Source organism: Stenella coeruleoalba (assembly GCF_951394435.1).
Source record: "Stenella coeruleoalba genome assembly, chromosome: 5".
Taxonomy (NCBI): domain Eukaryota; kingdom Metazoa; phylum Chordata; class Mammalia; order Artiodactyla; family Delphinidae; genus Stenella; species Stenella coeruleoalba.
In genome coordinates, this window is record NC_137150.1 from 64,085,974 (window position 1) to 64,098,403 (window position 12,430).

The 12,430-nt window shown below is 39.7% G+C and overlaps 1 protein-coding gene across 3 annotated transcripts in view; it reads right to left on the bottom strand.

The window, feature by feature from the left end:
• Positions 1 to 8,236, bottom strand: part of TBCCD1 (TBCC domain containing 1) — a 27,497-nt gene extending 19,261 nt beyond the window's left edge. The window contains exons 1-3 of one of the 3 annotated variants that reach the window (XM_079923398.1): positions 8,159 to 8,236; positions 5,274 to 5,652; positions 911 to 1,066 (exon numbers count right to left, since the gene is read on the bottom strand). In XM_079923398.1, coding sequence (XP_079779524.1) covers positions 911 to 1,066; positions 5,274 to 5,652; positions 8,159 to 8,187 — 564 coding nt within the window. In that variant the 5' untranslated portion in view covers positions 8,188 to 8,236. Of the gene's footprint in view, positions 1 to 910; positions 1,067 to 5,273; positions 5,653 to 7,362; positions 8,131 to 8,158 lie in introns of those variants that run through there. The other 2 variants (XM_079923400.1, XM_079923399.1) reach the window with 2 other exon arrangements.
• Between the last annotated feature and the right edge of the window lie 4,194 nt (positions 8,237 to 12,430).

The window sequence follows — 12,430 nt, forward strand, 5'->3', positions numbered from 1 at the left end:
GGTGGCTGGTGGTAACTTTCACTGGAATGGGGAATACAAGATAATTCAAGTGAAGGGAGATTCTACTGTAGGGACATACAATCATCTCCCAAACTGAAGTACAGGGAAACCTCATCAGAACTGGAACTGGAAAGCCCTCTTGAACCTGGTTCTCTCTCAGGTCTCTCTGCATGTCTGTTCCATTCTCTTCTTTATCTCAGAGTTGCTAATCCCTCATAACTCCAGGTCACTCACGGATGTGGTAGCTATTCTGGTCCCAATGCCACATGAGCTACCAGCAAATACCTATCACCAACTGGGTAATTTCTTCAATCCCTGGGGTACTGATTGGGCCAGATCTTCATTTCAAATCAGACCAATTTCAAATACATACCTAGGAATGGGTTATTCTAGTCAAGTGTCCATCCCTGGTCCAATCAGTTGCTGGGAGAGGTCATGCTATAGCACAAACTAAAGTCACCATATACTGGTGCTTACGATGCAACAAGTCTCATGCTATGTATTACTGAATTCTCACAGCCATTCAGAAACAGGCATTATCATCTCCATTTAGAGAAAAGAAGCCAAGCTAGAGAAGTTAACTGAGTTGCCTACAATCATGCGAAATCAAATTCATTAACATTTGCAAAAATGGGAATGCTAGTAAGAGTAGAGTGAACGATTTGCCTGAAAATTATCTAAGTGATTTTTGTGTCGTTGCAGGAACTGAAATCACTTCTCTATCTTGATTAAGATTGCACATATTGATTTCGTTTTATAATTAGGAAAAGAAAGAAAAAACAAAACAAAACAAATCAAGCCAACAAATCTCTGGCTTATATAAGCAATTCAAAGTAATTTTTAATGAAGGCAAACTGTCTCCCTCACAAATTGTCTCTTTCGGAGAAAGAGATCATAATTTAAACAGTACCTTATTATGACAACTGGATTTTTCAGTCAGGTCAGGAGACTGAGATCTGTGTCTGGGACTAGGCCACTCTTCTCCAATCAAAGATGTCCTCAGGGAGACCTTGTTTAACTGTTGTATATATAAGAAGAGCAGAAACTGTAGGGTGTCCACTGAAAGCTGTCCAAGAAGAAAATAAATGATGAACACATGTCTCAAAACAACATCAACCACTATTAGATATAGTAACTAAGTAGATATAGTAAAAGAAATTCACAACAGTGTGCTGATCCTAAGAAGACAAATGTGGAAACATTGCTAGCGTTGGATATGTATGTCTCTGATACCCAGATGTAGGAGTTTCTAAAACTAATTAAACTGGAGTCACTTACTTTCTCAGAAAGCTATGTAGCATCTATGGCCATAGTCATTCTCTCCCAAAACTGATGAAGTGGAAAGGATGAAGTACATACTTTTTTAAAGTATATTATTTCAGAAGTTTACAATTACAATTAAAAAAAAACTTTGTAATCTGAATAAACAAATAGATGAAAGAAAGGAAGAAGGAAATTTAATCAAGACACAGAGGTTAGTTTAACCTGATCACAGACTTATCAAGAAAGTTCAGGATATCAGTGCAACACCTGAAACTGTACGCAATTTTTTGGTGTATATGCATTTTGTGGGGAGTAGGCCTCAGGTTCTCATCAAATTCTTAAAAAGGGTGTTTGACTTAAAAAAAAAATACTACTGGTCTGACAGATGTTACGTCATTTCTTATTTGAAGAAGGGTGTGGTTTGAAGCTCAGGATTTGAAGCTCATGATTATCCTCATATACCCATTCCCATACACATACAAGAGAGGCAAAAAAGTGAAGTAATACATCTGGGTCTACAGCTATATTCACCCTGATTCCCAACATGGCTAAAAATCAGTATGCCTAGAGAACTTAAAAATATGATTCTCAGGATCACCTAAAGCTACCAATTCAATCAGCTGTCAATGTGGAACCTCATGAATCTATATATTTAAAAAAATTTTTACTTGCTTAATTAAACTTTTTGAGGTAACTGCAGTTTCACATGCAGCTGCAAGAACAGAGAGATCCCATGTACTTTTTATCCAGTTTCCAATCTTGCAAAACTATCATACAACAGCACAGCCAGGGTATTGACACGGATGCAGTCAGGGTACAGAACACTTCCATCCACGCAAGGTTCCTTCATGTTGCCCTTTTATGTATAGCCTTTTATTCACGTGGCAATCCAACACAGGGCATCTGGTTGGATGAGTCTCTAGGCTGCTGTCATCTAAGCAATGACTCAGGGATCTAGGCATTTTCTGTCTTTTGAAGCCACTATTATACTAGTGGCTCCACTTCCCACCCTACCTCACCCCTTCTTTAGCCCCTAACCACTTATCTGTTCTCTATCTCCATAATTTTGTCATTTCAAGAATGTTACATAAATGGAATCATATAGTATGTCACCTCTTGGGATTGACTTTTTTCACTCAACGTAATTCCCTGATTTTATACATACTTCCATTTAACAATTATTTGTTATATTATCATTATTCCTTCATATACCTGCCTCTCCATGAGACTGTAAGATCTTTCTCTTTTTCATTTTTATATTCCTAGTAACTAGCATAGAAACTAGTACATAGTAAGCACTCAAAAAAATTGGAGCTTCTTGAAGGTTTTATTCATATCTGTATACACAGCACCCACTACTGTACCTAGCACATAGTAGGCACTCAATAAATGTTTAATTAATGAAAACTATAATACCCTTCTCCTCCTGGTTGCTTGCAAAACTTTTTTTTCAATCTCCAAACCCTTGTTTAGATATTATACCATGTGGTAGAGACTGGCTAGATGCTAACTAAATGCCTTTCCTTCCTGATCACACAATTAGATGGCATTTCCCAGCCTCCTTTGAAGTTGCATATGGCATAACTGGGTTAGTCAATGGAATGTGGGTGGGTTTACATATACTGCTTTTAAGCCTCCCAAAAACTTTCCCAAAGAAATGGAAGTGAAGGACTCAGGCCCTAGTGGGAATGGCTGTGGCAAACTGTATTTTATTTGCAGTTGTTCACTTCCTCATCCTCCAAGAGGCTTACACGGCCCTTCCCATGGCCATGGGATTTCCGTGCCTCCTGTGAGGTAGTTTACCTCCCATCTTATTAATTTCAGGCATGGACATGTGACAAAGCTTTTGGCCAATGGAACAAAAGTAGTTGTAGTTTATGTCACATCTGAGCAAAAGTTTTAAGAGGTATCAAGACTTTTCTCCTGCTCTGTTGCTCTTCCCTTCTATCCCAAGAATAGACATGACCTACATAGAAGCTGTTTCTTCAGCCTGAGTCTCCAAATGGGCAGACACATAGAGCCACAGCCTGGAAAAGAGCCATAGCTAAGGTGCAGCCTAAATGTAAAATAAGCAAGAAATAAACCTTAGTTACTGTAAGCCACTGAAATTTCATTTTTGTTTGTTTTTAACCTAGTATAAGAGTGGCTCCAAAAGACAGAAGATGCCTAGATCCCTCAGTCATTGCTTAGATGACAGCAGCCTAGAGACTCATCCAACCAGATGCCCTATATTGGACTGCCACATGAATAAGAAATAAACTGTTATTGCACCAAGCCACTAAAATGCTGGGATCACCTGTTACTGCAATAGCCTATCCTGAATAATATACTTTCTCTGTGAAGTCTTTCCTCGTCACCAGAATTAATCATTGTCTTCTCTATTCTATTTCTGTACTTTATGCATACTTTTATTGCACATTCCATACTATTAAATAGCACTTTTTAAACTAAAGTATAGTTGATTTACAATATTGTGTTAGCTTCAGGTGTACAGCAAAGTGATTTGGTTATACATATATATATGTTATATATTTATATTCTTTTTTTGATTCTTTTCCATTATAGTGTATTACAAGATATTGAATATAGTTCCCTGTGCTATACAGCAGATCCTTGTTGCTTATCTATTTTATATATGGTAGTTTGCATCTGTTAACCCCATACTCCTAAATTATCACTCCCCCTCTTCCCCTTTGGTAACCACAAGTTTGTTTTCTATGTCTGTGAGTCTGTTTCGGTTTTGTAAATAAGTTCATTTGTACTATTTTTTAGATCCACATATAAGTGATATCATATAATATTTGTCTTTCTCTGTCTTACTTCACTTAGTATGATAACCTCTAGGTCCATCCGTGTTGCTGCAAATGGCATTATTTCATTCTTTTTTATGGCTGAGTAATATTCCATCACACACACACACACACACACACACACACACACACACACACACACACACACACACATATATATCAAAATATATCACATCTTCTTTATCCATTCATCTATTAATGGACACTCAGGTTGCTTCCATGCCTTGGTTATTGTAAACATGCTGCTGTGAACATTGGGGTGCATGCATCTTTTCAAATTAGAATTTTCTTTGGATATATGCCCAGGAGTAGGATTGCAGGATCATATGGTAGCTTTATTTTTAGTTTTTTGAGGAACCTCCATACTGTTTTCCATAGTGGCTGCACCAATTTACATTCCCACCAGCAGTGTAGGAGGGTAACCTCTTCTCTACACCCTCTCCAGCATTTATTGTTTGTAGACTTTTTGATGATAGCCATTCTGAACAGTGTGAGGTAATACCTCAATGTGGGTTTCTTTTTTATTGGAGCATAGTTGATTTACACTGTTGTGTTAGTTTCTGCTGTACAACAGAGTGAATCAGTTATACATATACATATACCCACTCTTTTTTAGATTCTTTTCCCATACAGGTCATTACAGAGTACTGAGTAGAGTTCAGTGTGGTTTTGATTTGCACTCCTCTAATAATTAGTGATGTTGAGCATCTTTTCATGTTCCTGTTAGCCATCTGTATGTCTCCTTTGGAGAAATGTCTATTAAATAGCACTTTTTTACACCCAGCTTCACCTACTAGTCTATGAGCTCCATGAGGTCAGAGCTGCTGTTCTAATCATCTTTGAATCTCAGCATATAGCAGACGCTCACTTAAAAAGAGTCAGGTGCTCGGACCGTAACATGTCAGCAGTTCATAAGCACTCATGTATCTCAGTAGTTTTAATGTCAATGAAAATATTTCTCTCTTCCAATTACAGGGTTTCTATAACATTACTGCTTTAAAAATAAGTGAATAAGGATTGCTAAGTAAGGACTAACTCACTAAGTATTGTCAAACTGGAACTGCTAAAACTTAAATGGTGCTTTGGCATCACATGGTCATTAAAACCTTAAACTGCACACTGTACAGCTAGTACAAAAATTTTAAATAGTTTATTTCCCAAAGTAATTAAACACACATACATGTACACATAAATCCATACCTGATTTCTTTGCTTTTCGACTTCATCCTCAGACATGCAGTTGGACAGAATCTCAGACCATTCCAGGCGCTCCTTCGGTGTCTTCACTGCAAGACTATCAAATATTTCAAAGTAAAGCCAGGCCAGATCCTTAGCCAACTGCAGCTTTCCACATGCAATGTGCCTCCATGTAGACCAGGACAGGCGTGGGTAACCTCCCTCTGTGGCCCGGGTTCGCACATAGGTGGATATCTTCCTGAGATAGTGAAGACTGAACTTGGATGGAGGGGGGACCTGCAAGGCGCCCACTATAAAGGGTTCTGCTTTCACCCAGAGGAGAACTCCGGACTCATCCATATTATCTCTAAGGACATCTGTGTGAAAAGGCTTCTTTGCATACCTAGGAAACAAAGTTTCTTCACAAGCTAATTTGAAATAAAACGCATTTACACAGTTTCTTGTAAGGTGACCCCTCCCTTAACTGTTTTTAAATGTACTATGTCAATTTAAAAAGTGGATCTAGTTCATCAAACAAAAGCAGAATAGATTTTTGGTCAGATCTCATTATAATCTATTTGAGCAAGAAAAATATTGTAATAAAACTATCTCACTTGAGTTGTTCAAAGTGGTTGTTCAAGGAAGTGTGTAAATGCATGAGGTATGAGATAGATGCCTGCTCAGGACGAAGAAAAGAAGAAATGGGAAAGAGCCATCCTATCACCAGAAATCTTGCTCTAGCCTGAGGGGAAACACTAGTCAAAATAAGGGGAATAAAATTTCAAAGTCCAATCACTTACACATAGAGGATGCCTGATTAAAGATCTGGACGTGTTAGCTGACCATATGAACTCAATATGAAGCACTAGCACAGGGTGGCAGACAAAAATGCTCAGGTAGGGCTTCCCTGGTGGCGCAGTGGTTGAGAGTCCGCCTGCCAATGCAGGGGACACGGGTCCGTGCCCCGGTCCGGGAAGATCCCACATGCCGCGGAGCGGCTGGGCCCATGAGCCATGGCCGCTGAGCCTGCGCGTCCGGAGCCTGTGCTCCGCAACGGGAGAAGCCACAACAGTGAGAGGCCCGCGTACCGCAAAAAAAAAAAGAAAAAAAAGAAAAAGAATGCTCAGGTAAACGTAGGCTGCAAAAATAGATCAAGGAAAGTCAAAGCATCTTTAGTCTCTATAACAGTGAACCTGCTCTGGCATATTCTACTGTCCTTAGTTCAGATGCAATATTTTTAGATTTTGTTTGTTCATTGTTATAACAACAATACATGATTTTTAGGAAATATTTGTTAAATATCTAAAAATAGAAGGGGAGGAAATCATCCACAGTCCCACCACCAAAGGGAAACTAGTTAATATTTTACTGTACTTCCTTGTTTTTTTTTCTACACAAGTTAGATATTAGTTTTTGAATTGTCATAGTTGTGATAATACTATATAGTCTGTATTATTTTATAATACAATTCTGTCTTATTTTAAAAGCTTAATAGCACTCTAAATAAATGTACCCCAGTTTATTCAACTGTTCTATTTTCAGACATTTCGTAGGTTTAAACTTTTTCACAAAAACAAGATAGGCAAACTATTTATCATTGTTGAAGCTAGATGATGAATACATGGGGGTTCACTTACCTATTCTACTTTTGTGTATGTTAAAATTTTCCACTAAAAAATGTTTAAATGTTTTCACTTTTATAAATAATGCTATAATTACCATCTTTCTGCATATTTTCTGCATTATGATTAATTCCCAGAGAAAATTTTCAGATGTGCATTTGTGAAATGAAGTAACTGAGATTTCTGAAGCTCCTGACATATATTACCATTGCTTTCCAAAATGATTAGATCAAATTGTTCCATCAATTTGATTATATCAAAATGTTTTATTGCTATTATTATGTTTTGCATTTGACTTTAAGAAAATTGTGCTTTTGGGAATTCTCTGTTCAAAAAGTAATTGACATCAATTGAGTGCTTACTATGTGCCAGGTAGCATTCTAAGTATTTCATGTTCTTCACCTTTCATCCGCACAACCACCTGGAGATACATATGATTATCCCCATTTTCAGATGAGAAAACTGAGGCTTAGAAAAGTTAAGGGACTTACCCAAAGTCACATACTTGAGTTGGCAGAGCCCTGGATTAGAATTCAAGTCTGTCTGACTTGAGAACCGTGTTACTTACAAATGTATTTTAGGAACCCAGTTTTGGGAGACTCTGGAAAATAGGAGTGAATCCAGAAGAGAATGACCAGAATGACTGGCCTTAAATGGAAGGCCACCTAAGGACCAGGTGTAAGGTCATGGAAGCATAAACCCAAAAGAAGGGTGTGAGAGGGTAGATGGCAGCTGTCTTCCAAATTGGGAATGGCTTAACGTCCCTCTGAGTAACACCAGACGATGAAAGTTCTGTGAGGAAGATCTTAGTCCGCTCCAAAATGAAAATAGGCTGCTCTGTGAGGTACTGACCGCTGTCCCTGAAGTTAGCAATCAAAAGCCAGAACCTGGGGATGAACCCTCTATTCTAACCACGAAACTAGAGAGGGCTAGAGAGGGCTAAATTCGTAAACATAAACTGGGGCTCCTTCCCTCTTCAAGAGCTCCCCTGGGATGCACTGGGATCCGGCTTATTCAAGCAGGGAGATCGGCGTGAGGCCCAAGGCGGTCCTACCGAGGCTTCGCCGCCACCTCGTCCGCTCTCTGGGGTAGGACGCGGTCCAGGATGCGGCTCTGAGTGGGCCGTCCGAGCGCGCCCCAATCTCACTTCAGGAACCGAGAAGCCCCAGCTGACAGGGTCCGTAAAGGACCCAAGACCTGGCGAGCGCGAAGGCGGCCTCCCCAGCCCGAGCCCGAGGCGTGATGGGTTCCTCCCTCCTTCCCTGGCACCGGCCCGCGCGCGGTTACCTGCGAAGGTAGGGGCCAACTGGCCGCATCTCCCAGCGCGCAGCCGCGCCTCGCCCGCCAGACCGGCCAGAGCCCGCCGCCCACCCACTGCGCAAGCGCGAGGCCTCGCACCACCGAGAGCTGGACGAAAACGTTGCTAGAGCGGCCCGGTACTTCTTCCGCGATTTGGGAAACAGTTGGCTGAAGCTGAGAGTCCTTGATGCTGGAACGTGGAGCCAGATCCGGCCGCTTTGTGGTGTCGCGCCTTTCTACTCAGGGTATTAGGAAGTTTTCCATTGCTCCACAGAGCTGTGGTCAGCCACTAGCTGCTGGTAAGGTCAGCACGCTTTGATCAGTAACAATAATGATAATGACAGTTTACATTTATAGAATGCTTACTGTGGGCTGGGCACCGATTAAAGCACCTTTACGTATCTTATCTCAGTCTTCCTAAGAGCCCTCTAAATTAAGTACGTTTGTTTTACTGATGAGGGCTTAGAGAGGTGAAAGTAACACAGAGACCGAGCTAAAACACAAACCCCAGGATGTCTGAAGCGAGAGCCACCAGGGTTAGCTCCTTAACTGTTAGCTTTTCCTACATATTACCGCCTTCAGGAAGCTTTTTTGGATTTCACCCATCATAGGAACGTAACTCCTTCCTCTAAAACTCCATATTATGATTTTTGGTCATTTCCTGCTTTTTTTTAAATTTAATTTATTTTTTTATACAGCAGGTTCTTATTAGTCATCAGTTTTATACACATCAGTGTATACATGTCAATCCCAATCTTCCAATTCATCACACCACCACCACCCCCGCGGCTTTACCCCCTTGATGTCCATACGTTTGTTCTCTACATCTGTGTCTCAATTTCTGCCCTGCAAACTGGTTCACCTGTACCATTTTTCTAGATTCTACATATATGCGTTAATATACGATATTTGTTTTTCTCTTTCTGACTTCACTCTGTATGACAGTCTCTAGATCTATCCACGTCTCAACAAATGACCCAATTTCGTTCCTTTTTATGGCTGAGTGATATTCCATTGTATATATGTATCACATCTTCTTTATCCATTTGTCTGTTGATGGGCATTTAGGTTACTTCCATGACCTGGCTATTGTAAATAGTGCTGCAATGAACATTGGGGTGCATGTGTCTTTTTGAATTATGGTTTTCTCTGGGTATATGCCCAGTAATGGGATTGCTGGATCGTATGGTAGTTCTATTTTTAGTTTTTTAAGGAAACTCCATACTGTTCTCCATAGTGGCTGTATCAATTTACATTCCCACCAACACGGCAAGAGGGTTCCCTTTTCTCCACACCCTCTCCAGCATTTGTTGTTTGTACATTTTCTGATGATGCCCATTCTAACTGGTGTGAGGTGATACCTCGTGGTAGTTTTGATTTGCATTTCTCTAATAATTAGTGATGTTGAGCAGCTTTTCATGTGCTTCTTAGCCATCTGTATATCTTCTTTGGAGAAATGTCTATTTAGGTCTTCTGCCCATTTTTGGATTGGGTTGTTTGTTTTTTTAATATTGAGCTGCATGAGCTGTTTATATATTTTGGAGATTAATCCTTTGTCCGTTGATTCGTTTGCAAATGTTTTCTCCCATTCTGAGGGTTGTCTTTTCGTCTTGTTTATGGTTTCCTTTGCTGTGCAAAAGCTTTTAAGTTTCATTAGGTTCCATTTGTTTATTTTTGTTTTTATTTCCATTACTCTAGGAGGTGGATCAAAAAAGATCTTGCTGTGATTTATGTCAAAGAGTGTTCTTCCTATGTTTTCCTCTAAGAGTTTTATAGTGTCTGGTCTTACATTTAGGTCTCTAAACCATTTTGAGTTTATTTTTGTGTATGGTGTTAGGGAGTGTTCTAATTTCATTCTTTTACATGTAGCTGTCCAGTTTTCCCAGCACCACTTATTGAAGAGACTGTCTTTTCTCCATTGTATGTCCTTGCCTCCTTTGTCATAGATTAGTTGGCCATAGGTGCGTGGGTTTATCTCTGGTCTTTCTATCTTGTTCCATTGATCTATGTTTCTGTTTTTGTGCCAATACCATATTGTCTTGATTACTTTAGCTTTGTAGTATAGTCTGAAGTCAAGGAGTCTGATTCCTCCAGCTCCGTTTTTTTCCCTCAAGACTGCTTTGGCTATTCAGGATCTTTTGTGTCTCCATACAAATTTTAAGATTTTTTGTTCTAGTTACATAAAAAATGCCATTGGTAGTTTGATAGGGATTGCATTGAATCTATAGATTGCTTTAGGTTGTATAGTCATTTTCACAATATTGATTCTTCCAATCCAAGAACATGGTATATCTCTCCATCTGTTGGTATCATCTTTAATTTCTTTCATCAGTGTCTTATAGTTTTCTGCATACAGGTCTTTTGTCTCCCTAGGTAGGTTTATTCCTAGGTATTTTATTCTTTTTGTTGCAATGGTAAATGGGAGTGTTTCCTTAATTTCTCTTTCAGATTTTTCATTATTAGTGTATAGGAATGCAAGACATTTCTGTGCATTAATGTTGTATCCTGCAACTTTTCCAAATTCATTGATTAGCTCTAGTAGTTTTCTGGTGGCATCTTTAGGATTCTGTATGTATAGTATCATGTCATCTGCAAACAGTGACAGTTTTACTTCTTCTTTTGCAATTTGTATTCCTTTTATTTCTTTTTTTTCTCTGATTGCCGTGGCTAGGACTTCCAAAACAATGTTGAATAATAGTGGTGAGAGTGGACATCCTTGTCTTGTTCCTGATGTTAAAGGAAAGGTCATTTCCTGCTTTCTTAGTTCGTTTATGGCCTCTCTAGGTATGGGAGATACAAAGGTAAATAAGACCATAAAATGCAATTTAGTTCCTCTTTTATGTGGCCTCTCTCCCCTAGTAGGCATCTTCCTGAAAGCAGTAACCTGGTCTACCTCTTACCTCTGCACTCTGTCTGGCACAGTGCTACGCACTAGGATTACAGCAGTGAACAAAACAGATAAGGTTCTTGCTTTCTTGGAGTGTATATTTTAATAGGGAGAATAGATAATACATTAGGAAAATAAAATAGAATAATTTCAGTTGTTAGTAAGTGTTATGAAATTTGGGGAAAGGGGTGAGTGCCGAATCTGAGCTGAGGCCTGAAGAATAAGAAGCCAGCACACGAAGATCACAGTCAAAGCGACTTTGTCTCTGTCACAAGCTCTGTTCTAGGTTGCTGTTCTAGACAGCTGTGAACAAAACAGTACAGATTCATGCTTTCATGAAAGTGGCATTCCAATGTGTTTGAGTGTGGGGGGCAGGGACGGAAATAATAAAATAGCACACTGTAAGAATAGAGACTCAGTAGGGGCTAATTTTGATTGGTTGGTCAGGGAAGTCCGCTATGAGGTGGTGAATTTAAGCTGTTATCTGAGTTTAAAAAGGAGTCACCCATGTTAGGATCTGAGGAAAGAGCGTTTCAGGCAGAGAACAGCTAGAACAAATGCCCTAGGCAGGAATGAGCTTGGCGTATTCAGAAAAGAGAAAAGAAACCACTTTTATTGGAACGTGGTAAGGAGTATACTAGGTGAGGGTACAGATCATATAAGATTTTTGTTCTTTTTCCCCAGCTTTATTGAGAAATAATGTTTCTATAAGCTAGTATAAATATAAAGACTTGGGATCTTATTGCAAGTGCATTGAAAAGCCATTCGAGGCTTTTAAGCAGACAAATTATATGATCTGACATGTTTGTAAAAAATCATGGCAGGGGGAAGGGACGGGGTGAAAAAAAGATACTAAGATATTACGAGTGGAGGCAGGGAGACCAGTTAGGAAGCCCTTGCCAGGTGGGAGATGTTGTGACTTAGCCCAGAGAGGTAGTGGAGATGTAGAATAGTGGACAGATTCAATATATGGTTTAAAGGTAAAGATTTGGATAGGGGATACAGGTGAGAATCAAGGAAGACACCTAAAGTTTTGTAGTGAACAACTAGGTGGTGCAATTACTGAAATGAGCAAAAATGGGGGGGGGGATCCGCTCTCTTCTTAACTGTAATATTTATTTTTCTTTGCCTGCTTACTATGTGCCAGACGGTTTACAGATTTTCTCCTACTAAAAATTCACAACACTACCAGTAAATGCTTTGCCTCAGGTTTGTAGATAAAGCAGCTTAGTGTCAGGCTGGGAGCGGAGAGGGAGCACGTTCTCACCGCTAGGAAGTGGTGGAAGCTGAATCCGAACCTAAGTCTGCTTCCAGGGCCACTCCTCATCAGCCTCTTCTTTGCGAAACCGAGACAATTTTCTCCTAGGTTTTTT